This window comes from Podospora pseudocomata, assembly GCF_035222375.1.
Source record: "Podospora pseudocomata strain CBS 415.72m chromosome 1 map unlocalized CBS415.72m_1, whole genome shotgun sequence".
NCBI lineage: Eukaryota > Fungi > Ascomycota > Sordariomycetes > Sordariales > Podosporaceae > Podospora > Podospora pseudocomata.
Window position 1 is genome coordinate 7,131,327 of NW_026946363.1, and position 27,381 is coordinate 7,158,707.

The 27,381-nt window shown below is 52.8% G+C and overlaps 9 protein-coding genes and 2 non-coding genes across 11 annotated transcripts; 7 read left to right on the forward strand and 4 right to left on the reverse strand.

Moving 5' to 3' along the window:
* Positions 1 to 488: 488 nt before the first annotated feature.
* QC762_0023540 (uncharacterized protein) lies at positions 489 to 1,071 on the reverse strand (the record flags this gene model as incomplete). Its single annotated transcript, XM_062883122.1, has 2 exons — positions 489 to 681; positions 971 to 1,071. The coding sequence occupies 2 exons, from the start codon at positions 1,069 to 1,071 to the stop codon at positions 489 to 491; spliced, it is 294 nt and encodes a 97-aa protein (XP_062749850.1).
* A 2,790-nt stretch (positions 1,072 to 3,861) lies between these two features.
* Positions 3,862 to 3,951, forward strand: QC762_0023550. The gene has a single exon. It is a non-coding gene; the product is annotated as a tRNA-Phe (tRNA).
* On the forward strand, positions 3,931 to 7,186 carry QC762_122940 (uncharacterized protein). The gene is made up of 6 exons (XM_062886710.1): positions 3,931 to 4,572; positions 4,681 to 4,846; positions 4,919 to 4,967; positions 5,012 to 5,330; positions 5,399 to 5,712; positions 5,785 to 7,186. The coding sequence occupies exons 1-6, from the start codon at positions 4,527 to 4,529 to the stop codon at positions 6,193 to 6,195; spliced, it is 1,305 nt and encodes a 434-aa protein (XP_062749851.1). The 5' UTR covers positions 3,931 to 4,526; the 3' UTR covers positions 6,196 to 7,186.
* Positions 7,187 to 9,706: 2,520 nt separating this feature from the next.
* Positions 9,707 to 9,797, forward strand: QC762_0023570. The gene has a single exon. It is a non-coding gene; the product is annotated as a tRNA-Arg (tRNA).
* A 22-nt stretch (positions 9,798 to 9,819) lies between these two features.
* Positions 9,820 to 14,515, reverse strand: QC762_122950 (uncharacterized protein). Its single transcript, XM_062886711.1, has 3 exons — positions 13,706 to 14,515; positions 10,776 to 13,273; positions 9,820 to 10,717 (listed from the first exon to the last, which is right to left on the reverse strand). The coding sequence occupies exons 1-3, from the start codon at positions 13,939 to 13,941 to the stop codon at positions 10,038 to 10,040; spliced, it is 3,414 nt and encodes a 1,137-aa protein (XP_062749852.1). The 5' UTR covers positions 13,942 to 14,515; the 3' UTR covers positions 9,820 to 10,037.
* Positions 14,191 to 16,481, forward strand: QC762_122960 (uncharacterized protein). Its single transcript, XM_062886712.1, has 2 exons — positions 14,191 to 14,637; positions 14,704 to 16,481. Exons 1-2 carry the CDS (start codon positions 14,611 to 14,613, stop codon positions 16,336 to 16,338), a joined length of 1,662 nt encoding a protein of 553 aa, XP_062749853.1. The 5' UTR covers positions 14,191 to 14,610; the 3' UTR covers positions 16,339 to 16,481.
* A 311-nt stretch (positions 16,482 to 16,792) lies between these two features.
* MTR10 (Nuclear import receptor) lies at positions 16,793 to 20,670 on the reverse strand (the record flags this gene model as incomplete). The annotated part of the gene is made up of 6 exons (XM_062886713.1): positions 16,793 to 18,417; positions 18,471 to 19,757; positions 19,823 to 19,913; positions 20,021 to 20,302; positions 20,381 to 20,470; positions 20,542 to 20,670. The coding sequence occupies 6 exons, from the start codon at positions 20,668 to 20,670 to the stop codon at positions 17,381 to 17,383; spliced, it is 2,916 nt and encodes a 971-aa protein (XP_062749854.1). The 3' UTR covers positions 16,793 to 17,380.
* A 392-nt stretch (positions 20,671 to 21,062) lies between these two features.
* On the forward strand, positions 21,063 to 21,820 carry SME1 (mRNA splicing protein sme1; the record flags this gene model as incomplete). The annotated part of the gene is made up of 4 exons (XM_062886714.1): positions 21,063 to 21,489; positions 21,556 to 21,582; positions 21,643 to 21,711; positions 21,767 to 21,820. Exons 1-4 carry the CDS (start codon positions 21,349 to 21,351, stop codon positions 21,818 to 21,820), a joined length of 291 nt encoding a protein of 96 aa, XP_062749855.1. The 5' UTR covers positions 21,063 to 21,348.
* Positions 21,821 to 21,997: 177 nt separating this feature from the next.
* QC762_0023620 (uncharacterized protein) lies at positions 21,998 to 25,275 on the reverse strand (the record flags this gene model as incomplete). Its single annotated transcript, XM_062883123.1, has 4 exons — positions 25,017 to 25,275; positions 24,112 to 24,964; positions 22,696 to 24,043; positions 21,998 to 22,632 (listed from the first exon to the last, which is right to left on the reverse strand). Exons 3-4 carry the CDS (start codon positions 22,817 to 22,819, stop codon positions 21,998 to 22,000), a joined length of 759 nt encoding a protein of 252 aa, XP_062749856.1. The 5' UTR covers positions 22,820 to 24,043; positions 24,112 to 24,964; positions 25,017 to 25,275.
* QC762_0023630 (uncharacterized protein) lies at positions 22,214 to 22,835 on the forward strand (the record flags this gene model as incomplete). The annotated part of the gene is made up of 2 exons (XM_062883124.1): positions 22,214 to 22,480; positions 22,677 to 22,835. 2 exons carry the CDS (start codon positions 22,214 to 22,216, stop codon positions 22,833 to 22,835), a joined length of 426 nt encoding a protein of 141 aa, XP_062749857.1.
* QC762_123000 (uncharacterized protein) lies at positions 23,730 to 27,008 on the forward strand (the record flags this gene model as incomplete). Its single annotated transcript, XM_062886715.1, has 2 exons — positions 23,730 to 26,050; positions 26,105 to 27,008. The coding sequence occupies 2 exons, from the start codon at positions 23,730 to 23,732 to the stop codon at positions 27,006 to 27,008; spliced, it is 3,225 nt and encodes a 1,074-aa protein (XP_062749858.1).
* Between the last annotated feature and the right edge of the window lie 373 nt (positions 27,009 to 27,381).

Sequence of the window (27,381 nt, forward strand, 5' to 3'; positions counted from 1 at the left end):
AAGGCTTCCCGTCACTCGAGTGTCATCGAATCCGGGGGAGATGCACTAGACATGATCATGATGTAAGTTGCACATCTGGGGAAAAGGTACATGGATTATCATTATAACCGTGATTGTTACCCATGCATCCGCGAGTAACCAGTCCCCAGCCTCTATAATGAAAATCCCCCAAGACCGTGGTAACTCACTCTTACCTTGGCCCTGAGCATATCCTCGGCCGTACCCACAATGTTTGATCATGTTGCAGCATTCATCTTTGCTGAGTCGACGTTTTGAGCGCCGAAGGCCAAGAAAAAGAAGCTTGGGGGAGCCGCCCGGCCGAGGGAGTTAGGAGGAGTTACGACAGGCGAAAGCAGCAACCTCACCACGATGATGATAGCGTGCTTGAAAGGCCTCATCATGTTTCCACTACTTCCTTGTTTTCTTCGTTGCGATGGATGATTATCACGGTTGCGGAAAAGGCCTCGACTGACCTCATTACTTGCTTTTCAGTCCCACACCAGTTCCCCAGGAGCAACGTGAGACGTGTATCCAGCAATCTTGGGGGTGGCGCGAGCAGAGATAAGCATCGACGACACAAAGTGTGGAGGTTCGGGCAGAATGTGGGGAGAGATTCGATGGGACATGGACGAGGCCTCGTCCAACCCTCGGCTGACGAATTTGATCGCTTGCTCCTCGGCCCTACCCATTATTATTGCTATTCGCCAACAAAAAGCTTCGATCAAATAACAAACGAAAAGGAGAACCTCGTATCGCCGGGCAAACACTGCGAAAATAACGCCGCTCATTTGCGGCACTTGCAACGACTGGAGAAGCCATGCTCGACGCCGCCCTCTTGAAAGAGGTATTGGGGAGCCTCCTTCCCTTCTGTCAGGGGTCCTCTCACGTCACTCCCAAAATCCGGGGTACCTACCGGAACACCTTGGGGACCTGGGGATGCGATAAGCCCCAATCGGGCCCAAGGCGCCACATTCCTTCCACTCTGAGGTGCGACCGGCTCGGAGACCGAAGAAGCCGATCACCCCATTCAAAGGTCAATTGCTTCTTTAGGATCAAACTCGAACTGGCCATTTCACATTCTCCGGGGCTGCTCCAGAGGATTTGCAGCTGTGGACCAGAAGCTCCTGTTCTGGTGTGATGACCTTGGGTGTGTCCTGATGTTGTCGCTTAACCCGCATTTTTTTTTGGAAGAGCGGGCGTGGGGGTTTGGGTCGCACCCTTTCAACCACAACGCTTTAATCACCTTGCACCTCAGGCACCGGATCACATCACCTCAACACTCAACTAGACCAGGGGATAACAGAGGTGACAGTGACTGGTCACCACGGGTCACTGCAGAGATTTGAGAAAATCAGAATATTCACCACTTGACCTGTGTCTCAGTTATCGACGATGGGGTTCTGATAATTGACATCAGACCTAGAGTTGATTGACTCACTGAAGCCTTGGCACTAACCTAAAGGGGCAATTGTTACCCTGGCCTGTGGCTGCCGCGCGTTTGTCCCTCAAGGTGCTCTTGCGGATCCGCTGTGCTGGCAAAATCCATTTTTCTGCCTGAGGGCTTCTTTGGCTTTCAGCTTGTTGTTGGGATCACACAAGAATGTTCGTATCATGTGGTCTCCTTTTTCTGGGAATCTGATGGGAGAGCCCACCCCGCCGAAACCGGTTGAAAGCGGCAGTTGGTCTTTGAAGGCAGCCTTTCAGCCCTAAGCACCAGTTTGACGTTGACAAGCATCGCCCACAGCGAGTCAGAAAAGAGCCGCAACTGCGAATCTCCGGCTATCCTCGACCCTTCCCAGCCAGCTGACTGTTTCTATGGGACGGGCTCAACATCTTCCGGGGATCTGGGGTTGTTCGCAGCCTTCACCGACGACAGGAGCCAAGCAAAGCGTTCGGGGGTGGACTGGTTGACAGGCTGAAGGCTTCTCTGAGCAGGCTTGCACCTGGTTTCATCAGCACAGTATCTCCGAGCTGTCACACTCCGGTCGCCAGTGGGAGGAAGTCATATCCCGTGTCGTCTGGCGGTCGCAAGGACGATTACAGCACAGTCATCGATGTTCTTCAGCAGTCTGAGCCCTAATGTTTCGGGACAGTACCCGAACCCTGAGAGCCCGAAGCGCGAGATAAAGAGAAAACGACGGCCTTGTCGCGAGTCATTAATAGCGCCGGTTCGAGATCTCGGATGATGCCGTGATCCACAGAAACACCGAGGATCCGCCCCAGAAAAAAGGTTGACGGGCTAGAGACAAGAAGCTGGAGAAATCCGACGGAAAAGGACGCATCTCTTTGTCGCTCTGCCTCAAGGACAACAGGAACCACGATGGCTGCTGCGTGCCTGGTCCCGACGTTCTGAATGGGCGGCGGCTGCACTCATGCAACGGAGATCGATCGCCCTGAGTCGTCAATTTACCCGGCGGCTCCGCGAGCGTTTTCCCTAGCTTCCACGCAGCAAAACCCGGTGCAACTCGTCGGGTTTGGACGAGTGACAGCATGATCTTGTGGGGCCCCAGGGCAGTCCAAGCATTGCACCACGACGCTAACGGGCGGAGGTGTGGAGGGACAGGTGCAACTTTTTTCTGCGGCCAAACCAATCCCCCGGGGCACTTCCACCAAAATACTCCCGTTCGAAGGAGCCGAGAAACTCCGAGACAGGCGTTGCCATGTCCTGATAATTTTCGCTCTTATCGCAGCCAAGACCGGGGTGGTAGGAGCATGGGAAAACAATTTCCTCGCTCTTAGTTTTGCACCTTGACATCGCATGGACATCGCAGTCTGCTGCTAAGCTCCGTCACGGCGGATGGTGATTATGCTGGAATTGGAAAACGAGGGGCGGATGGGAGTTGTTCCATGGTCCGAGTTTGGAAAGCGAACCTCCCACGCACCCTGATCAGCCTCACCAACGACAGCGGGGCTGGGGTTCATGAGACCCGAACACCGCTTCGGCACGGGGAGAGGTGGGCTATATCCCATCTAATATCCGAAGGTGCCCCCCGCGTTACGCACGGCTGTCACTTTCTCGGCGTTTGTTGAGCCTCTTCTCCTCGGTGGCACGTGTGGGAGGGGACTCCCTTTTGTGGTTTGCCAGGGATAGCAAGGTCCGCTATCCCAAGGCGATGTCAAACGTGGGTGTCCCTTCTTCCGCGGCTCAAGCATGGGATGCTAACATCCCATGTCGGAGATTTCCATCCAGAAAAGCCGTCGGCTGGTTCTTCTTGGCTTACCGCTTGATAAAACGGGCGAGACCGTCAAAAGCAGTCCCCCCACTAAAAAGGTTCTCCCCCGGGGCCCTTGGGGTCCTACTATACCAGGCTAACCTCCATCTGCCCTCGGCAAGGGGCCGAAAATCCGGGGCGCGGATTGCCGACCGAACGTTAGACCCCAACAACCACTGGTAGATGTTTCTTTTCTTGGGAGCTCCTCCTGCACGGCGGGGAAATGACGGGATTTTTTGGCATGTGAACGAGGCCCGTCGTCGCTGTTGTCGCCGTCGCCGTCAACCTTTCGTTTTTTGTCGGATTAGCTCAAGCGCCAGGACAGAATGGCCAGATATTGGCCTGATAAGGAGCTACAGAGTGTTGGCGTAATGTCAGTGACATGGTGAAGTGCAGTCCATGGCGATCACCATGACTAGAGGGGGTGGAATTTTTTGAGCCTTCTACTCTTACGAAAAAGACCCGGTACGTAGGGGTAGGTGGCTTGCGGTCAGATTGTTTTGATGAGCTATGGGATGGAGATTGCTTCATGAACATGTGCCAATGACATCATGCAAGGGCTCAGGAGGCTACGAAACATGTGATACACGCGGCTAAATCCTACCCAGTTACTGTTATAAACCTAAAAATTATCAGAACCTCCCATGCAGCGGGTTTAGCTCAGTTGGGAGAGCGTCAGACTGAAGTCAACTTCAGGAAGTCAATCTGAAGGTCATGTGTTCGATCCACATAAACCGCATCTTCTTTTGCATTTTTGCACCCATAAACCCCATCTGGGGCTTTGTTTTGTAGAGGGTTTAAGATGAAGAGGAAGCCTCAATCAAGACTGTGTTGTGTGCTCTCTATCCAGCGAACCCTGTCCTTTTGTGATTGGCATTGATGCCCCTTATGTGGCGGAAATGCTTCATGGTCTCTCTCTTAGTTTTACTCAACAAACGGCTCTTCCGCCAGCACGCCGCGCTTGATGTTCGGTGCATTATGCACTGCGGCTATCCTCACGGTCTTGTATCGCGAAATGAGACGAAACGTCGCTTGTCTTCATCTCATCTCAGCGCCTGGCAAGAGCATCCACTGTGCTCACTGGCTGCACGTGCCTTGGCCCTTCCTCTGAGCAATGCGTACGCTCTGGCGGGCCGATTCCCCGCTCTTGCCTGCAACGATCAATGGTGAACTGGCAGAGCTACCAAATTTTTGGTGCCAACAGGCTGCAAACCCGATTCAACCGTTGACCGCCCTCAAATCGCCTGGAACCATCTCCGCCCAAAGCACGGGAGAACAGCGGCCGTTGCTTGACATGGTGATGTCGACTCCTCCATGATGGATACAATCCATGGCTCAAGCCTTGACCTTTCCTCAATCCGTAAGACCCAAGCAACCCAACCCTCTGCCCAGAGGCTCCTTTTGCGACCCAACTCGGAATGCCAACCTAAAAGACAAGAAAAAAAAGATTAACACTTGTCGGATCCAGACCGTCTTCCTACCGTGTCTGCTGCACAGGTCCTGGAAGACTTTGAAGGGACCCAGAACCGCCACATCTCCACCGGCCTTCCAGTTCTCGATGCCTCAAATGGCATCCAGAAGGGCAGTGTGACGGAAATATGGGGGCCCCCGGGCGTGGGAAAGACAGCATTCGGGTATCTCATCCTCCTTACACCCCCTCCCCTCATCCGTGCGTGCAGTAAATGTAACTGACACCTCGATCTTAGAATCCAGCTCACTGCTAACTGCCTTCGCGAAGGCGGCGGAGTCGTCTGGGTAGGTCTGTTTAGCCTCTTCTCCTCCCTTTCAACCCATTCCAGTCGGGCCTTGGCAGTCTCTTGTGGTCAGGCACTTATACGGATGCAGATGGCTTTCACCGGATGTCCATTGAGCGGTTGCACCAGGTCGTGGACTTGAACTCTGAGGATGGGCAGATCCAACCATTAGACAAGTTTGTTCACTATAGCTGCCCGACCTTGGTTCATCTCATAGCCCTGCTATGTCGGCCCACGGCGTCTTGTATCCCAGAGTGGACATCATTGATTGTTGTTGATTCCCTTTCAGCGTTGGTAAACCATGACGTCCTCAAGAATACAGACCTGAGGCAGGGCCCTCAGACGAAGCATAAAGATACCCGAGGTACGTTTTTCGGCGCGGAGATCCAACAAGCCTGAGACTGACTTTTCATGTAGCACCAATACCTGCAGAACGCAGAATACAGGCACTTCACTATATTTTGAGCAACCTTCAAAAGCTGGCAGCAACCCGGGATGTGGCTATTGTCATCCTCACGCAGTGCGCCACAAAGATGCAGGCGGAACGCGGTGCAACCTTGGTTCCCGCCATCAATGCAAGCGTCTGGAGACAAGGTATTGTCTCGAGGATCGCACTGTTCAGAGACCGGCTTCAAAATGACTTCGAGACTTCCACTGCTCTGCGCTTTGCGTTCATCCAGAAGCTGAACGGAGTTGACAAGCATGCGGATGATGCAGCCGCACTCTGCGGGTTCCATATTGAGGCAGTATGTTTCTTTGATCGATCAGTAGTCTGGGTCTGATGTTGTTGTCTTCTTTGCTAACTTTGCTACGACAAGGCCGGTTTGGTTCCGGTGGAGTACGACCAGGCTTCAAGCCCCTTGAGGACGATGTCAACGCCAGCAGGTGTCCAAAAACGCAAGCTTGGGGATACCGGCTTCGAGATCGCCGACAGCGAGGACGAGGGTGACGATGATGAAGATTACGGTTGGGACCTAGAGCCAGATGCCCTCCCACCTATGCCCTCGCAATGGCAAGGCAGCGAGGACATTCTGCTCACTCGGGAGCCGGAGAGCAATGCGGATCTGCTTGATGAGGGCGTACAAGGGGAATCAGACGATGGCAAGGACCCAGAATCAACGCTGGTTATCAACGATAGCGAGGATGATGACGACGAGACTGAAAACAATGATGATGATGACGGGAAGGACGTCGACAAGCATGAAAATGTCGACGACCGCGTATCATAAACCTTGCACCGGTCGGGCCTTCTCGATACCATGGGCTCACTGAAACCCATCCCCACGCAACCGTTACGGCGACCCACTCGCTACCTGGGGCGAAGGAACAACGGGTCGGCTCCACAGATATCGGGCCAACTCAGGTTTCGTCTTCCCACCATTAGGGTGCGTGCTCCTCTTGTCACCGATCGGGATCGGGGTGGTCGGATAGAGCACCACACTTTCTGTTTTCTGAGCGTTGCTGGTGGTTTGTGCCTGCGCCTGGCGGCGGATAGGTAAAATGCAGGGGAGAATGTGCATACACCACGCAATCAGCACTCAAATTCTGCCGAAGGCGAGAAATAGGGATATATGCCCGAGAGGTTAGAGACGTTGTTGCCGAGCGGCGGCGGCTATCATAAGCGATCTTGGTTGCAACGTGGCCCCTTATCTCGCGGTAGCGGCTGTCTGGACGCCCACTTTGATGCTCTTTGCCGACCGTCCACTGAGCCGTGTCAGAGCTTTGTCAATGACAAGCACAGGTAAAAATTCAGGGAGGCCCTCGTTTTCTGAACTGAAATTCGTCAAAAGATGTCTTCTTCCTGCGCGGATGTTGTGTTCAGAGGTGATATCGAAGGCAAGAGTAAGGCTAGCGGTGGTGTCACTGATATCGGGTAGGCACATCTCCCTCCGTTCTCTACTCCTCTCTCGCCTAAGCTGTCATATCCTCGTCATATTACTGGGGCGCAAGAAGAGACCACTTACAGATTGTTGGGATACATGCCTACCAACAGGTACTCTAACACCGCCTCTACCCGGCCGGCCGGCCGGACTATCTCTTGTTTTTGTCTATGTATGTCTATCTATCTGATCTATCCAAGTTGCCCGCACAATATATCTATCTTCATACACATGCAAGGACAATCAAAATCCCACAATGCAAAGCCAATTAATTAATCTAGCGTTTCCCCTTTACATGGCTGCGCAGCGGAGTTGATGCGGAGTGTAGTGTACCTGTCGGAGGATTAATTAGATTGGGGGGGATGGCGGGGGGGGTGATGCTACGATGCTTGGAAACTCTAGAAGGGTCGAAATGCGGGTTGTGCCGAATGGGGCTTGTGGCTGGCGATCTGTGTGTGACGCACAATCTACTCAGAAGAGTTGTTGAAGAAACTTGATCAGATTTATCGCGTCATCTGTTTTTTCTACCATGACCCTTTGAGGTTTGGCCAGGAATGTGAAAGCCTACCTATGATGTCGACTGAGTACAATATCCAAGACAAAAGGAGGATGAAAAAAACAGCCAAGAAAGCGTAGGCTCGACACCTGTCTCGAACCAAGCTCTTGTTGTTTTATAATGGAACTCTTCCACCGAGTTGGTCGTGGTGCAGATGGGGCGGTTCCCTGATATGCAAGGTGCAAGAGAGCGAGCGAGCGAGCGAGGACTAGGGTGAGGGGGTTTGTTTAGCATGTACCTCTACTACTCTTGTGTTCACTGTTACTCTCGACTATTTTGTTAAGGGTTTCTCAGTCTTTCCAAAACTATTGCTTAGTTTTTCATCATTCTTCCTGTCATCAGGAACTCCGAGGAGGTTGGTTTTACCTAATCCTCTGTTGATGGGGGTGTGGAAAAAAAGAAGAGGGGTTACATCCACCCTCCCATTTCTTCTACCCTGCAAGGTGAGCAACGAAGTGTACATCTCCATCTGTACCTACATAGTCAAGTGTAGGTCCGGATCCGATCCGATGCAGGTCTTTCTGTTCCCATGCATACGTACAAATACATACAAAAAGTGACGTGCCCAGAGATGTGCCAACGATCGAACCATTTACCCCACGTGGAGAAGCCAGAATCGCATCATATCAGCCCACCTCATCGGGATTTCCCCCATGCTATCGACAATAAATCAAGAAGAAGAATTGCGGATGATCTGAGAAAATGGTTTCTTGACTTGGGGCGCCGCGGGAAGACCCGCTTTCTCACCTTGCTCTTTCGACACCCAACCGCCCGCAGCCGTGTTTGACAACGGCGACGGCGTTGATCTTGTGCAGTAGTGTGGTGTTTTAGTGACCTTTTTTACTCAATTTTATATTCTTGTGACAAGCACGTCAAAGTCAAAATTGTTAAAAGGGCAATGGCATGATATGGCGTGTGTGTTCCCCGCGTTTTTTTTTTCCTTTCCATTTTTGCATGTGCAGTGAGATAGATTGATGCGGGCAAGCGAGCGGCCGAAACCATCAGGCGGGGAAAACTGATGCTTCGATATTTGATGGGAAGCAAAAGCTGTTGATGAGCGGTGAATGATTGATGATGATCTGACTGGGGGAGGGTGTTGTCCTGATGTCGGTACGTAAACTGCGCTTTGTTCTGCCCGCCTCGTTCGATACAAGTTGGTACATGATATCCGCGGACAGCTAACTCCGGCCCGAGAAAGCCCCGGCTGTTCTCGTTATGAAAAGAACTGACCATGATTTGACATCTTGATCTGCCCGGTCTCGAATTTCGTTCCTATCCAGCCCGTCATTTGCTGCAGAAGAGGAAGTGAATGTCCGAGCTTTGCCTGCCTACGTAACAGCACGTGTTATCAAACTGCTCCGGCCCATCACGTAGTCCTCGCTTGGCTCCTTGCATACCGACCTTCCGCAAGAGTTTACCGTCCCGTGTCTCGGTGAGCTTCCATCTCACATATTTTCAGATCGATCATATTTACATCATCGCGGTGACAATATATGTAGGAACGGACACACAGACCAGATCGGCAAGACTAGAACACACACACGGGAACCGGAGAAAGAGAGGCAGAGGAGTTTCAGATCGCGCTCCCGCTCCCGCCCCTCAAGGATCTACATCGGATTGCTTCCCCGAATGGCTTGAACCATGGGAGTCGTCAGCCTGTAGGGCTCTGACCCTTTTTCATTCCTTGTTGCATTGGTGAGTGAGAGCCGCAGCGGCTCGACGCCGGTCAATCAATCAAGGTTGCCGTTACTTCTCTGTGTGCTGGAGTTCATGTAGGTACTTGGGGTTGTGTTTGTAACACCATCTGACCCGGTATTTTATGGTGTTTGGTGTTGGTGGACATGATGCGGACGGACGTGTTCGGACGATTTGAAGGGAAGTGATGTTGCGGAGACGGGACGGAGGGAACAGGATGTTGTATTCCGGCCGTTGGCACCGTCTATCGGTCCACATATCGAAGGCTTCGCGGAAAGAACGATGGCAGTGTAGGCGTACCAGATGATGAAGAGACTCCTTAATAAGATTGTCTTTTAACGTATGGATCTCAGGGGATGTGATGAGCTGGGTTATACACATATATCAATGAAATGAGTCAATCGATGTAATATAGACTACCTGAATTGACACTATTGTTTCATAGGAAAGCCGATAAGAATTCTGGCTTCTAGCGTAGCGATGGGTTCTTGCTGTGAGGTAGGTGCACAGGGGTTCAGGGGTCACCCCAAAGTGCTAAAGGGATCCACTGCCACGAAAATCTTCAAAAAGAAATCCAAAAATTAACTCAATGAGTTGTCAAGATTTAAACGATCCGCCCAGGGGTCGAACCTGGAACCTCCTGATTACTTGAATCTTGAAAGAATCGTAGTCAGACGCGCTGCCATTACGCCAGCGGACCTTGTCTCTTGTTGAAGCTTGGTGTCGGAATTGCTCACTATCACAGGGCACACATTGTTTCTCGCCTTCTTGAAAACTTTTTCGATAAACATACCCAAAGAACTGCTCAATATAATGATTGCTATGCTTATGCTATACAAAGAAAAAGACTTGCGGCGTCAACCTGAATAATGAAGAATCCCCAACCCACTCCCATTCCAACGAAGAGATGCCCCCCTTCCTGTCTTGCACGAAAATCAGATCAATCGCTTGTAGCCTTCTCGCCCCTTTCCTTCCTGTTGACAACCGACTTCAAAACTTGCAAATGCTCCTCCGTCACTCTGATCGCCTCCCGGAGCTCTCTCTCAGCCATCCTCTCCTCCCGCAGCTTCTCCTCTACCGTCCTTGGATCCACGGTCCTCTTTCTCGGGGCTGGCATACTACCACCGTTCAGCCGGTCCAGACCAGCTCTCTCCTCAATCCATTCCCACAGCTCACTTTCCTCTCTGCTCCACATTTCCTCGTAAGCCGCAATTCGCTGTGGGTAGTTTGCAAAACCGATGTCTCGGCCATAGGGTACTGGTCCTTGTCGAGTACCAAACCCGAACCAGCTAGCCACCAGCAGACCGACAAGCAACCCGTACACCACATTTCCGGTAAGAATAGGCCTGATGATATCAAACACGGGCCCGAGGAAAGGCCGCACAGGCTCAAGCAGACCCCAGCTCTCCTTTACTGACACCTTGGCAACACTCTCAACGTCGCTGGCTTGGTTAGAGGCCAGCGCGGACTTCGCCTTGCGTCCACGCTTCTTGCCACGTACCCCTGCGGCAATACCGAGAGTGCTAGACCGTGGCCGAGAAGAAATGGCTGCTCGCAGACTGGCAAAAAGATCTTTGCAGTACTGCGTCTGTCCTTCGTTTGCGCCCTTCTCAATGGGACCTACGCCGATGATGTTAGCAAATCAGCATTGACGACTGGCATCTGAGAAACAACATACCCTTCAGCCAGCTCTTGCCAGACCACTCGATAGTGCAGTTGATCTGAACACGAGTGCCATTGTTCTCACCCCACGTAAGACAATACTTTGTCTTCACCACAAATATGTTGCCACTTGGTACATCGGGGTTTTGCGTACTGCAAAGCACGTTGACAGACTTGTCGAGGTCGATGGATTCCAGCTGCTCCGTAACAATACATTTCGTCTGCTTGGGTCCTATCGAGGCGTTAAGAGGTTTGATGTAGGTGAACGTCCGCGACTTGACCTCCCCAGTGAGACCTCGCTTGTCCTCCATCTGGAGATCCAGACATTTTTGGTCCACGGTCAGGAATTTGCCCATCCATGCGGCCGAGCCAGGTCCAAAGAGCAAGTTATAGACTTTGCCCAACGGCGCCGGAATAGTTTCGTCTCCCAGAATCTTCTCATAATGTGTCCCTTCATCCCCACACTCTGTCGGGGCGTGACTGATAGGACCTGGGAAATCACCACCACTTGTGGGAGCATTGTCGTCGGCCTTCTCCGAGAGCACTGGACCAGATACCTTGCGAGTGGCTGTCTTATCAGGGCCCTCTGAGGTTGCGTCCGCAGGCAAGCTTGCTTCTTGGCTATCCTCCTCTTCCTCATCCTCATCATACACATCGTCATCATCGTCATCCCCATCGGCACTCTCGTCATCGGATCCGGATATGCTCTGGCTCCCTGCCACAGAGACGTTCTCCACATCAACCTTTTCGGTACGGTCGCCGCCCGGTTCCTCCAGACGGACGCCATTGAGAGAGCTCTGGAGGTGAGGATGACCAAGCTTCCAGATTTTGATGATGAGATCGTATGTCGTGTCGCGGCTCGCAAAAGAGGCAAAGATATGCTTGGCATGTAGAGTAGAAATCTCCAGGCCGTTTTTGAACACCAGCGCCGTACTCCGCTTTTCAACTGAGACAATCTCGTCAAAGCTCATCACCAGCGTCGTCACCCAGCCCAAGATATTGCTGCTAAAGCAGAGGTGTCCCTCTGAGATGTATAACCGGCCATGAGCGAGGATTTCACGCTGCAGAGCACAGCTGTAGTCCTCAATCAGGTAATCGTCATCGGGCACGCTTTTGAAAAGGTTATGAAAGTCACGGTTGCGCTTCTTAGTAGCGACAGCAAATCCAGTAAGTTTCGGGGTGCTTCCCGCAGCATTCGGGTTAGCCACCGAAGAGTTGGCAGCTGAAATAGCAGCGCCTATGGCGCTCCCAGATGTGTTGTGTGTAGCTATGCTGCTGCCTCGCTTCCTGCGGTGACCAAGAGCACTGCGAATGCTTCCGCTCCGGTGAACCCCTGATCTACCCTCATATACACTCCCTGCTGGCGGCGTGCGATCTCCATTGGCAGAATACACCGATCTCGGCCGCGAAAGATGCGACTCGTCCACAATTTCCGTCACAGCGGGATGGGGGTCCGGGGCTGAATCTGATCGATTTCGTGGATCAGGATCCGCAAATTTTGAGGCCACAGGACTAGGAGCATTGCTCGGTGTCTCGGAAATACCGAGCTGGCTAAGACTGAGATCGCCCATGCCTAGCGTTTTAACGGCTGGCTCCTTGGATTCTGAAGACAAATCAGGAATGGATGAGGATTCAACCTCGACGCCGTCCTGCTGCTGTTGTTGCTGTTGTGTGCTGTCGGTTTCCTGAGACGGTGTACCGGCCCTAGACTTCGTCCCGGGAGCTAGATTCGCCGTTGATATGGTGCTACTGAGCGAGTTGGCAGTATTTTGGACTGCTGAGAACATGGACGAAAAGAACGTGGCAGCTGGGTTCGGTGAAACTGGCCCAGCTTCCGGCGTTGGCGTGAGAGGGGCGGATGTTATCGTTGACAGCTTGCTTGGGCCTGCATTTGACCCCGCTCTTCTTCGTTGCGTTATCATATTCCCCACGGGAGACGCATTCGCCGGACGACGAGGGCTGCTGCTGGTCGCCACGATGACGGGCGGCTGAGGATCGGTTGGTGTGGGAGGGGTATTCACGATCACTGGCGGAGTCGGCTCTCCATGTGGCGGAGTCTGTGGTGTTCGCGGCGGGGCTTTCAGGGGTTCCAACGTCGGACCGCGTGAAAGGGCACGGTTTCGGCCGGTCGAGACTTTGGCTTCAGACTCTGGGTTGGCCGCTGGCGAAGACTCGGGCACAGTCTTCTCGTCACTGGAACTCTTTTCAGAACCCCTTTTCGAGCGGAATACGTCTCTGAGTCGGTTTCCAGATGTAGACCTTTTCGGTGGATCGGAATCGGGATGCAGGAGGTTATGGGTTCGGGACTTTCTCAGCGAAGGGGTAGACTCCAGACTGTCCGAGGAGTCTTGCGGCAAAGTCGAAGATCGGGTCGATAATCCGGAGATTTCAGAAGACAGGACGTCTGAGGTTTGCGACTCTGGCTTGTATTTCTCCTGCACGAGGGGCGAGGATGTAGTTAGGTGCCCGATCTGCGACGGGTGGACTGAGATGGCGGTGGGACGGGTGTCTGGCCTAGCGAGCGAATGTCACGGGTGTCAGTTGAGGTTATAGGTGAATAACACAAATGAAAACAAAACAATGCAAGAGGAGCGTGTATCCGGAAGAACCGGTAATTATCAACTTGAGTTGGGAGAGGCTGATGACGACGGCCAACGACCAGCAGCAGAAACGCCGCCTGTGGGAGGCACAGGTTGGTTGACGACGAGAGCCAAGAGGTCAGGTAAGTGGTGAGCTGGATGTGGACCGGAGCTCCGCACACGTTAACAGGCGCCCGGGCCCGCTTCCCTAGCAGGTGCTAATACGAAGTAGCTTTCCGCAAAATTATAGGCGGGATCCTCACTGAAGAGCCGCCAAGAGGTCTCGACAAGGCTGGACAAATTGCATGACGAGGCCCTGTTGAAGGGGTAAAAAGGGGCGAAATCAAGGACAGAGAGAGACACTCACGATGCTGTGTCAGACTCGAACGAAATCAAATCGGTATTGTCCTCGCTGAGCTGGCTGTCGGTGCGGCGCAGAGAGCTGGTTTCGCCGACAGGAGCATTGGAGTTGTCTGGTTCTCTGTGTGGCGCGATATCATCGTTGCTGGTGCTGCTGTAAATGGACGAGGCCTTGTTTCGCCGCCGTTTCGCCGCAATGGCCTTTGGCAATAGCTTTCCCAGTCCGTTTGAGGTGCCGTCCATTTTTATCTGCCAGTGCAGCACCTCACGCAAGCTGGATCGCGGTCTATGGTTTTGGAGGAGGTGGACTTGCTGCGCGTTGCTAGTGCTATGCGTACTGTGGTGTAGAGAGGCGGGAATAGAGTTGTGAGAACTTGCTGTTTAGATACGAAGGGGCGGATAATGGTAGCTCTCCCGTTTGCCTATGATGACATCGTCATAAGCCGAGATGCCAAGAAGCAGCCACTTGGATCAATCCAACGCGTTGAACGTCGAGAAGGCGGCTGAGGGTTGGCCTTGTTGAAAATGCTGCAATTTGCACTGGATGAAAAGTGTCTTTACTCGGAAGCTTATGATGTTTCAAATCCGAGATTAATAATTAATCGACGAGGGAGTAACGGCCCCTCTTTGTGGAAGCTGTACGAAGGCTGTCCTGGGGTTGGTTCCATCCCAATGCGACAACTTGTGCTGCACGCTGCTGTCGTGTTGCACCGGGTCGCTGCGATAAGATAAGCATACGCGCCAATCCTCCAGCCCTACGTGCCTGTGGACGCCTTTCGCCGGCCGGCTCCTGATGTCCACTGAGCATATCATCCACCCCGCCAATCCGTCATCGTGAATATCTCCATCCGCCGCAGTGTCACCCACTTCCCACACTTGCTCTTTTTCTGATATGCGCCGCGCGCCTCCCCCATGATGGAGTCCGCCGCGCTCACAAAGGTATGCTTGTTCTCGATCTCATGAATAGGCAAACAGACAGTTAGCTATTGACACTGATTACCCAAGGCACACGACCATGCCCGCGCTGCATCCATCGCTACACAAACATCCGACACCACTGTTGCCGTTACGGAACATGCGCAGGCTGCTGGCGAGTTCGCTAAAGCGGCTAAGGGGACGACGAGCATCGAGGCTTTGCGCATGCTGAGCTTATTGGAGCAACACCATAAGCGGCTGTCCGAGTTGCTGAAGTTACCCCTAGGACTCCCCAGCCAGAATAGTATCGACAGCGATATTGCCGAGGCAGACGAGAAAGATTCTACAGATCACGACGATGCCAAAACTACAACATCTTCCAAGGCTTCAGCTGCTGCTCCTGGATCTGCCCATGCGACAAAGCCCATCCCCACGCTGTCTCATCAACGGTACCCTGGGCGAAATCTGTCATCCTCCATAGCAAACAACTTGGCATCCGCTCGAGGAATTCGATCAAAGTATCCCAGCCAGCCTCTGACACCCAGCGTTTCCAACGACCAGGCTCCTGGAAGTTTGGAAGTGCATCCCCGCAGGGAGGGCTCCACGAGAGGCTCCAAAACCCCGGATTCTCTGGACCACTCACGCAAGCCAGGCTGGGTTCCCCCTGTCATTGCAGAGGTTGCATCTCATGAGCCCAACAAGGTCGAACAGAATACCGGCAGTTCGACCCCTAGCGAGGAGGGCTTCTCCAGGTTTTATAGCACATTTGGCACTTTGATCAATCGTCTCTCCGCGCCCCTCGCCTTCGCCGGGCTGCCATTAATCTCGGAGGAGTCATCAGTCACCTCTGATCAGACCAGCCCCGTCCGCCCCTCAGAACCCACCCCTCCACGAAAGCGCCAATGGACCGCGCATCCCCCAACGACGACAACCGCTACCACCGAACCTGATCTCAAAAAGATATACTCCCGCGCGGCCCTCCGATCCCTCCCTCGAGACCCGAGCGCTGCCGACTCTTTTTATTTTGTCCCTACGAGCGGGCATACCGTATCTTACGCTAGCATCCTTCATCATGAAACGAAAGAACGTCGTCGTCTTGCAGCCTCCATACACCGCGATCCCAACAGCCTAGAGGATGACGACGAAGACGACTTTGTTGACGCACAAGAGATCCAGATACCTCCTCAACTTGCCTCTCGCAGACCACCGTCTCTACTATCATCACACTCGGGCAAATCTCGGGCAACAAACGAAAAAGACCATCTTAAAAATGTTGTCGAGGAGCTCCAACTCGAGAACGCTTCGCTCAAGGACGCCCTGGATAGAGTGAGCAAACGTCTACACGCGTTCGAACTCAACAGCCAGAGTTCCCACCTGGCGTTGGCACAAAGCTTACGGTTGCAAAGACCCGGATCGCCAATGAGTGCTTCGAGCGGTGGTGGGTACGGACATTTGCCCCCAGGTGGAGGTTCAGGAGAGGAAGCGGCTCTGAAGAAGAGGAACGCGGAGTTGGAGGAGCAGCTGGCTGAGCTGACAAAGAGGATGGTGGCCAGGGAGAAAGATTATGACAGGCTAGAGCAGACAGTAGAGAAATACAGAGATAGGTGGGAGAAATTGAAAGCTGGGGCCAAGGCGAGGAGGGAGGCGCAAAGTGGTCCTTCGACTGCTGGAGCTGGTACTGCCGGCGATAGAGGAGAGGGGGCGGTAAATGTGTCTAAAAGATGATGGAGCTTTTTGGGATGGTGGTTGAGGCAGCATGTTTGTGATGTCATTTTTCCTGGAGCGGATATAGCCAATATATGAACTTGCAATGATTCTTCTTGCATAGCGCTGATGTAAACGTTGATTACTGAACATAAAGACGACAAAAATTACTTGGAGAAATAGCATTCTTCTTGAACCGTTCTGAAATTTTATGTTGTCTAATCGACAAAAACTTCAGCATCGTTTGTGCCAAGACCCTCCATTCCCCTGAATTCTTGGCAGGGGGTGGATGTTGGTTGCCATGGAGCAACGCAAGTCACTCCCGTTGTAGGCTCTTTTCATTTCTGTTTTCTTTTCTTCTTTCCCTTCCTGTCCTCTTCATCCCTTCCTGCTCACCAACCCTAACTCGCTTTCCTCCTCTTGAATAAACCCATGTCCCTAAAGCAACTGTTGCCCTTTCCCATCCTGCTTTTCCCAACCTCTCCCAAAGGCCAATCGACCTATGCAGCAACGAATACCACCATTCTCCTAGTCTTATAAATACTTGAAGAGAAACGATAAGAATTGTAGGTTGTATGAAAACATGACAAAATCAAAAGACAGAAGAAGTGCGGGAAAACTTCAGGCTAAAAGGAGATACAGCAAAAGGGTAGCAAAAAAAGACGAAAAATAGGGATGTTGATACTATCTACATATAAATCCTCCACAACACAATTCAATTATCTTCGCTTTCCGTCGTTGTGGCCCTCATCCCATCTAGGTGTCGTAATGCAACTGTCTTTCCCACCGCTGTCTTTCGGTCTCTTCTCACTCCTTTGATGCCCTCCTCTTTTCCTTTTCGTTATCTTTTCGCCCCCCTTCAAAAACATCGCATGCATGTCAATATCCCTCCACCAGCTACCTGATATACCACCCGTCATAAATTCTCCACTCCTGCGCCCAAGAGACGAATTCGAAAATATATGCACAGACACATCCCAATCCGCAAAATGTTTCCCCCTTGTCCACCGCGAGAATCCCCCCTGACACTAATCCTATAAGTCCACCCATACCCGCAGCGTATCTACCCAGAGAAGTGGAACTGGGTCGCCTCCAACTGTCCTAGACCATCCCGAGGCGCCACATACCGGCGGCGGTATGTGTTGGTAAAGTCCTGCATCAGAATACGGATCTGTCTCCGGTCGGAATCTGATCCGCTGAGTTTCTCCTTAATCTTGCTGAGAAGGCGGTTGGCTTCCACGGGCGTGACGGTTCCCGCGGGAAGCATTCGGATGGTGCTCTCAACCCACGTAGCTGTCTCCTGAGGAAGGAGCTGGAACATGTGCAGCAAGACGCCGCTACCATCGGCGAAACAGTCGCTGGGGAAGGTGAACATCATGCCCGCCATGGTCTGTTTGATCAGCGCTCCGCCCTGCTCGAGCAGGAGTTGTTTGACAATCTGGCGAAGCTGGGCGCCGGCTGTTCCAAGGGCATCACTGGAAGTGGCTGGGTTTGGCCCACCGTATGTGAGGAGATCGCGGATGTAGTGAAGGGCTGCCGAAACGGGCTCCTGCTTCTCCAGGGATAAAGCCGAAATAGCAGCCTGAAAGATAGGGGTGAAGAGCGGAGAGGGAATAAGTTTGGTGGGATAATAAAGAAGGGCGTCGATGAGCAGGCGGTAAAAGTCCTCAATGACATCTGGGAGATCGATAGGCTTAATATCGCTCATAGTGCGGAGAACATTTGTCGCCTGCGCCTCGAAGAAGACATAGATGTCGTTAGTAATGCCATCTTCGACGTGTTCTCTGTCCTCTGAAAACTCCCTCAAGACTGCACTGGTGGCCCAGAGGAAGCACCCTTGCTTCGATGCGGCAAACCCTTCAGCCAACTTGTTGGCCAATGGTCCGAGAAGAGGGGTGATGGCGGTTCTGTAAGAAATCACCATGTTCCGCCAGCACCGGCACACACGCTCGCAGATTGGGATGAACGTGATGAAGTTATCCAGGATGGTTGACAGAATCGGGAACACCTCTTGCCAGTACTTGACCGCAGGATTCTCCTGGTCACTGGGAATATATGGCACCACGTATTGTGCAAAGTTAGTAAGGAGGTTGATGTGATCTGACAACCATGTTAGTGCTAATCCAGACAGGTGTTGCGCAAGGAGAACGTACCAGCAAGATCAACCTTGGATTTCTCGTCCGTTGCTTGGTTGGCCTTGACCATCAGCCGGTTGATCAAGGGGTCGCAGTACAGCTTGAGCAAGCGGTAAATTTCCTCTGGCTTTTGAACACCAAGGACGACAGCGACGCCCTCAGTAACCTCCTCCTTGCTAGGCATAGGAAGCTTGTCAAGGATGCCGTCGTAAAAAGCCTGCAGCTGGATCACCTGCGGGCTGAGCAGGGTCTTACAATCAGTGCAAAAGTACTTGAAAGACTGAGCCGCAGCGCGCAGAATCTCCTGCGAGTCAGCTTGAAAGGAAGAAACGATATACTGGAATTGAGACTCGAGAAACTCCGGATGGGCCGCAGTCCATTCGGTATAGCGGCCAAAAACCATGATGGCCGCGAATCGAAGCTTCTCGTTGCTCACGGGGATCTGCACCAAAAGCGGGAAGATTTGGGGAAGGACAGAACTGTCACCATTATCCACCATCCGTCCCATAGCACGCATGGCAAAAAGGGGTGCCTCCAACGATTGCCAGTGGGGAACGGAAGTGGGAGTGGCAAGGCCTCCAAACTTCTCCTGCCACAATTTGATGGCGTCGTAGACCTTGGTAAGGCATGCCGAGACCCCCATCACCTCGCAGGAATCTTTCAGCGTATCTCCCATATGATGGCGGAACTCTCTGAATTTCTCCTCTTGCTCACGATCGCCGTCGAAGAGGTCAACATTGTTGGGGTCGTCCGATGCTGGATACTCGAGCTGTTTCAACAGGATGTCGACCAGCTGGGCAAAGACGTCCACGAGCTGCACCCGAGCCTCCATGTAATGGTCCAAAGTCAGGTACTGCTTGAGTTCGTACCAAAAGTTGAAGGTATAGTGGAGCACGTCCTTCTCCTTGTCTCTGGCGCAACATTCAAGAAGGCAGTCCACAATAGGGCGGAAGTGTTGAGGGTCGCGAGCAACCAGCAAGGCCCAAGACTCACCAGCCTCGGCGAAGACGCGGGTGATCGCCTTGAATCCCTCGGTATCGTCCTCGTCGACGAGAGCCTGAATGCGTGGCCTGAGCTCAAGAAGCCTCGGAAGGAGGAGGGCAATCGTATCGCGGTTGTCATCCACCTCCTTCGTCTCTCGGCAAATCACAGTAAGGCAGTCAGCAGCAGCCAAAAGCGAGTTGTCGTTGGCCACTCCATGTAAAACCGCACTCATGAGAGGAGAGCTGACCACAACACCCACGGGCACCTCACGCAACCATGAGCTGATGCAGTCGAAAAGTTGAGGGTTGGTAGCCGCAGCAGCTGCCAAGTCGTCAGCGAGGAACCACAAGAGTCATCCAGGGGCCAAACCAGATGGGGAAACTTACGAGAAGACTGTGCATAGTTGATAAGCAGTTGCACCACCTGCTCAGCATTGTCCCCCAGCAGTTCCGATGTCCTCTGGGAGAGTTCTTCTTCCTGTCATGACCCAATTAGATACTGATCCCAGGCCGATCCACCAAAAACGGAATGTCGCGAGGTAAAGATAGAGGCAGAGGCGTGTCGCAAGATATCGGTCCACGTACAGAGAGGGTGATTTTCCGTCCTTCCGTGACTTCTTCTGGAAGGACACGGAGGAAATCCAGGATGCAGGCGTGGCTTGTGACGTCGTTCCCAAGAGTTGATACAACGGTGGGCAAAACATCCTTCCATGTCTGCATCTGGATCGCCAAGATTGCGAGGCAGACACAAAGCTGAACCCGCACCGGCTTAGGGCCGGGCGCATATTTCTTGAGCAGCAATAGGATCTGGCTGCGCAGGGCTGGGAGGTCGCCCTCGGACACCTGAGTTGCGAGGTCATATGTGATCTTGGAGTCCAGTCAGCTTCGGTTCACCACAGCCTGATGTTTCTTGCCAGGGGTCGTCTAGTGTGCATGTATTCGTACCTTGCCCTTCAGGGTTGTTGCCGCGAAGAGCTGTGCTTCGGCCTCGGTCGAGCTCTGAAGTATCGAGATTGTTGTTGTCCAGGCGGCTTTCTATGATGTTAGGGCCAGGTTAGCATGGTGCACTGATTCGGCATGCCCCTTGATATGAGCCTATCACTCACAGACTTCTGGAACTTGGCCAGATAATCGGCGGCCTGCTTTTTCTTGTCATTATCCCCGCTCCGCATGGTCAGCATGGCCTGCAGCACACTGCCGACGGCAAAAGCGTCCTCCACGCCATTTGAAGCCATGACGAGAGCGTTGCGACGGTCGCTTGAGGGTGGTGGACGAGGAGGGTGGATGGTTCACTGTCCAGTTGGTGGGGTTGGATGAGGCAGCTGTTGTTGAAGCCACAAAAGACGTATGCGAAGATGGCCCCTCCCTCCTAATTATAGCGGCAGTAGATAGCTTTCCTGGCGTGGTGCGTCTGGCGGTTGCTGGTGAAAAGCTCGGTTCTTCGCGCGGAGAGGAAGGAGGCGCCGCTTGATTAGGCGGGGTTCGCGGGGGGGTGGAAGATGATCGCAAGGTTTGGTTCACGGGCAAAAGCTTGGTGTTGTTCGGAAGGTGGGATGGGTCTTTTGTTTTAGACTTTCTTTGGCGACGTCGGTCCCTCATGCAAGCAAAAGAGAAACGTCAGGCTGCCCGACAAACCGCCCCCACCATGAACGAAGCCAATTGCAGTGGAACGCCGTGGCTTTGCCTGTGGAAGAGAAAAGGAGGGGGAGTGGGCACGGACCGTCTGTTAGTGGTCCTCCGGGTCTTGGCCTTGGGCCTGGCAGCTCCGCCAAATGGATTTCTTTGGGCGAATTTCACGACACGCTTGAGCGCGACAAGTCTTAAAAACACCAGCTTACCGCAACCGCACCTCCCACCGCAATCGCATCCATCCACACAGCAGCTCCACGCCAACAACCCGTTCACACTACACAATGACTGGAAGAGGAGGAGGTGGTGGTCGCCGGGTTCTGCTCCCACCAATCAACTTTCTTTTCAAACTCCTGCAGCAGAGAACACCAGTCCAAATCTGGCTCTACGAGCAGCTCTCGATCCGCATCATTGGCATTATCCGTGTATGTGGCTCCTTCTTATCCTCTGTCTATCGCATCTATGCGCTAACCCTCTCTTTTTCGTTGCAGGGCTTCGACGAATTCATGAACCTGGTTGTAAGTCTGGCGCATACCAATACAACATATCCAATCGCGACCTGACACTGTACCCCTTAGATCGACGATGCCGTGGAGGTCAAACAAATCTCCAAGACGAATGACACAGAAACAAGAAGAAATTTGGGGGTACGTTGAGATGTTCCTCCTGCAGCGGGCGATTCTTGTGCTGACTAGACTCCAGCAAATTCTCCTTAAGGGCGACAATGTGTCCCTCATCCAGAGCTATTCAGGGTGAAGGGTTGAGTTTCATAGAGGGCGGGAATGACCGGGAGATGGGTATAATTTTGTTTCGATTGTCTACATATGTCAAGGTTGGCAAGAGAAAAAGACGTTACACGATTTGGGATACCAGAGGGAAAGCGGGACAGGCAGGCGCACGGCAACCGATTGGCGCAGGACTATCAGACTGTTTTTATTTTGCAGCTGGAGGGCTTTTGATCTCGCCATTCCCGAGAATGAGCCCGTCCAGAGGTTGATCAAAAGGACCAACAGGTACTGCCCCCTCGGACGGAGACAGGAACTGTTCAGACAGGGCTAAGCCATATAGCAATACAGGAGACTCTTGTTGCCCTAGCTCAGCCGACTTTGCGCTGTGTCGGCTCAAGAAATAGTCATAAAACCCTTTGCCATGCCCAAGCCGCCTGATGGCGCCGTTGTTAGGATCGATGTCAAATGCAACCCCCGGCATGAGAATGAGGTCGAGCAGAGTGCTCTGCGAGTGCTGGGCGTCCGGGCCACCAAAGACTCTCTGTCTCTCGTGTACGGTGGCTGGGTTGATGCTTGGGATGCCCCATCTGTCTGGCGTCAGGCCTTCATAATCTGCCAAGTCTTTAAGACGCACCATATCCATGACCCGCACGGGAAGAGCTGGAGATGTGGCTGGGTTTTTATGAAGGTAGGGCACGAAAACTTCCTTTCCGGAGGCTAAAGCGTGTCTGACGATGGCGTCTGTCTGAATTTCGCCGCCTGGCATGGACAGAAAGACACTGACTCGTTTGGCCATGACAAACGGCGGAAAGGTTTTGAGTTTGTTGAACACGACCAAGCCTGAACAGCAATCAGTTTTTACAATACCGCGTGTGTGGCTTCAGTTACGGGTCGGCAACCTACTCTGTGAGAGAACAGACTCGGGAGTCATGGCCTGGAGCTTGTGCTTCATAGCCGTCCGAAGTTGTTGCTTGGCGGCGTTGAGGGACGCCATCGCAAATTCATCTGTTACTGCGCCTTCGGGCATTGAAGTCAATGCTTAAAGTCTCTTGGTGTGTTTCGATGTCAAGATTGCTGAATGCGGATATGCGATTTCCTTCCCAGCTTTCTCCAAAACCCCCAGCTGGTTCCCCAGTGATGCTGGAGAACGTTGAGATTGAGGCTGATAAAAAGGCGCTAGGAGCTCCGTTCGGGAAGGACAGCTGCGTGTTGGCAATCCAAGGCTTGGCCTGATTCGGGATCGGGAGTCTTCAACCGCAAGCGTCTGATATGTCGTCAGAGTGCAGCCGCCCATGCTTCTTGGCCGGAAGCATTAAAAGCAAGCCTTTTCGTAGCTGCGTTCTCTCCACCAACCAAACCTGTCTCCTAACTAAAGTTCTCACCGTTATTCAACCCTCATATACTTCATGAAATAGTCGGCCATGAGTGTTTGTGTCTTTCAGCCTTCCGGATGCCCAGTACAAATCCGAGGAGGCAGCGGATAGAGCCGCCATATCAGATCCACTGGAGATGGCCTGAGCGGGGCACATCTGGAGGTTGCGGCAAGTGATGGATTCCTGGCCGGTTTTTCTCTACAAAACTCGGATGCAATCCCCAAACCCCAAACTACCACAGCCATCTCGCTCAATAGAGACTCGACTGGAAGTGCGCACTCGGTGGCTTTAACTGGCTCTGTGTAGCACACATCCATCTTGAGATATCAGATCGGAGGCGGGGCGGACCTGCAGGACACTTATCCAGCCGTTTGGATCTGATCTGTCCCGGACTCCCGTCCCCTCCAACCCATTGTTAACGTGCCTCTCATGTTTTCTCACACCCGTCATTGAGACCCGGGAACCCCCATCGCCCCGCAGTCGCGTGGGTTACGCCTGCCAGACTGGTAAAGGCCCTCGAATCACCTGCATCTCTATCCCAGAGAGGCAAGCAAAGACAGGCATATGTCGTCGTCAGGTGGCAGGCAAGGTCCATTGGCCCCAGCACCAGCAGACAAACCAGACGCGCCAGATTTACAATCCATCCCACTCCAAACTCTAGTGCCGGGTTCCGCTGCTGAGAGAGAAGGCAAAGGCCCCGCGCCGTCGCCGGCCTCTCAGTTTTCCATCCACAGCCCCTCCATTCACAACCACGCCAGGGAATCAGATCAAAGCCAGGTCACTCTCCTCCCTGCAGATTCCCATGGCAGCAGATCCAGATTTACGACGAATACGCCTACCGCTGCTGACGAGAGCGACAGCGACAGCGACAGCGACACCTACAGCGAGCCTGTCTCAGCATCTGGTTTTGGATACGACGATTTTGACGAAAACGAATTTCACGAACTTGAAAACTTCAGCCAACAACCGGCACCCATGACGCAGGACGTGCCCCCGCTCCGCTCGACGGCGGGCTTTCAGAGCCCCTCGTACGGCTCCATTACACCAAGAGGATCCAATGAGTCTATACCCGATCCTGAAGTTGAGGGCAGCGCTGCGCACCAAAGACAAGAGTCTTCTGGATATGGTAGCAGACGATCGACACGCGATTTTGAGTCGCGGCGACGGCGCACCAGCTCCCAAGCTAGGTCGCTGTCGGTGACTATGAGAAAGTCGTCGCGCCAGTCGCTGGGAAGCTCGACTACTGTTGGAGGACTGGAAGGCCGATTTGGAACCACCGAGACGTCGCTGTTGAATGATTTGACGGAGAATCATACGGCAACGGCGGATGAGATGGACGATGACGATTCGAGATCCTATATCTTCGAGTCGGAGATTGATGAGGGTGATGAGAACGACCCCCCAGACAACTCTCCTTATGCCCAAGTCAGGGCTTCCGTTGCGCCGACCGACAACACAAGTCTTTCCATCAACACACCACGTATGTGGGCTTTGTCCATACTTTTTTCCTTTCTCGGATCTTCTACCAACTTGTTTTTCTCCTTAAGATACCCCAGTGTTGCCATCACACCCGTCATCGCATTGCTACTTGTACATCCCCTCGGTCTCTTGTGGGACTATCTTTTAAAACGGTCTGGCGATCCACCGGATGAGTACGTCGATGGCTTTCGAAGCGAGAATGCCTCCATATATTCATCCGAGTATCCGTCACCACACATCATTCCATGGGAGCGAAGAGGCGTATTGGACAAGATTCGGCTTTGGCTTTCTCAGGGTCGTTGGAACGAAAAGGAGCACAGCTGCGTCTATGTCAGCAGCAACGTATCGTTTGGATTTGCTTTTGCAACAGACGTCATCGTTGAGCAAACGCAGTTCTACAAGCAGGAGGCCAGCATCACCTATCAAATCCTCCTCACCCTTTCAACCCAAATTTTGGGCTACACGTTTGCCGGGCTCACACGGCGATTTTTGGTTCGACCAAGCGGCATGATTTGGCCCGGGACGCTTATGTCAGCAGCCATGTTTACGACGCTCCATAAGGAGGAGAATAAGGAGGCCAATGGCTGGCGGATTAGCAGATGGAAGTTCTTTTATGCCGTCTGGTTTGGTGCCTTTGGCTTTTATTTCCTTCCTGGGCTCCTGATGCCAGCCCTAAGCTACTTCAACGTCATCACGTGGTTTGCCCCCAAGAATGTGGTGGTTGCCAACCTGTTTGGCGTTGTGTCAGGTCTGGGACTGTTTCCCATGACATTTGATTGGGCTCAGATTGCCTACATCGGGTCACCTCTGCTTACCCCGTTCTGGGCAGCCATGAATGTGGTCGGCGGCTTGGTGATTGTGATGTGGATCATCGCACCAATTGCGTACTACAGCAACTGGTTGTACTCTTCATACATGCCGATTCTGTCAGCAGCCGTGTTCGACAACACTGGTAGCGTTTACGACGTTGGCAGAGTTCTTACCAAAGACTTTCTGTTCGACAGGGAGGCTTATTCAAATTATAGTAGGGTGTTTCTGCCCATCACCTATGTGCTTAGCTACGGCGTTCAGTTTGCCGGGCTTGCAGCCCTCATCACACACACGGTCTGCTGGCATGGAAAGGATATCTGGAGACAATGGAAGCGGTCAGTTGAGGAGGCTTCGGCGGAAACCAAAGGCACCTACGAGCCTGTGGCCGGTGTGCACGAGGACCGACCCCGGAGGGGATCCGGCCGTGGTCGGGTACCAGCAACGGAACCAGCCAGGTCGTCTCTAAGTATCGACAACCTCATGACTCGAGAGGATGTTCACAACCGCCTGATGAAGAGATACAAAGATGCCCCCATGCTTTGGTACTTGATAACGTTTGTGTCGATGACCGCCGTGGGTATCTTTATTGTTGAATAGCAAGTTGCTCTACCCTATACTCTTCACGCCACATCATATCTAACCGATTGCAGCTACCCTATCCACCTTCCCTGGTACGGCCTCCTCCTTGCCCTGGGCATTTGCAGCGTCCTCTTCATCCCCATTGGGATCATTATGGCTGTCACCAACCAGCACAGCAGTATTTATCTAATCTGCCAGCTCGTCGCCGGCGCACTCTTTCCCGGCCGTCCGGTAGCCAACATGGTTTTTGTAACCTACGGTTACATCTCCTCGGCTCAGGGCATCAAGTTTGCTGCTGATCTCAAGCTTGGCCACTACATGAAAATCCCACCCCGGATATTGTTCGCTGTCCAGATGGTTGCCACTATTGTGTCCTCGTTGACTCAAATCGGCGTTCTCAACTGGATGTTTGTCAACGTACCTGGGATTTGCACCCCGCAGGCAATCAACGGGTTCACCTGCCCAATCGCACGAGTGCACTTCAACGGGTCGATTCTCTGGGGCGTGGTAGGGCCGTCGGAATTCTTTGGACCTAACGCCACATATCGGCCATTGGTTTGGGCATTTGCCGTCGGTGGGATTTTGCCTATTCCGCTGTGGCTATACGCACGCAAGAGAAAGGACTCCATCGTTCGCAAGATCAATCTTCCGGTCTTGTTTGGATCACTCGGATGGATTCCCCCGGCGACGGGCTTGAACTTCTCGGTTTGGGCTGTGGTGTGCTACGTGTTCAATTACCTCATCAAGAACCGAGCCGGAGCCTGGTGGGCGAAATATACCATGACGATGAGCGCCGCTCTGGATTCTGGCCTTGCCTTTGGGATAGTGGTGGTGTTCTTTGGTTTCATCTATCCGGGCTGGATGAAGGACTTCTCTTGGTGGGGAACAGAGGTGTACAAGCAGGGCTGTGACTGGCAGGCTTGCAGCTATTTGGAGGTGCCTGATGGAGGCAGGTTCGGGCCTGATAGATGGTAATTTTTTTTTAGGAGAAGAGGGGGTGAATGATGATGGAAACGTGGTTTATGAGATTATGCATCAGGCTCCTTTGGATCACACGCGAACACACCCTGATATTAGACAGGTAGCATAGAGATTTGGCGGTTTGCATTGGAAGGGGCGTTTTTGAATTGGATGAACTGGATTAACACACTCTTTACCCATCGTGACAAGGATTGGGCATCTCTGGTCTGATTTGGCATACTATGGTGTACGGCAACCGTATCTCCCATCCTCGTCGAAACCGCAACTTCGATGAAACACCAGTCAACTCATATGCCAAGTTTTACGCTTCAAAGCTTCTTGAAGGCACGATAGCCTAAGCAACGTCTTGCAGCCACCTTTTGAACAT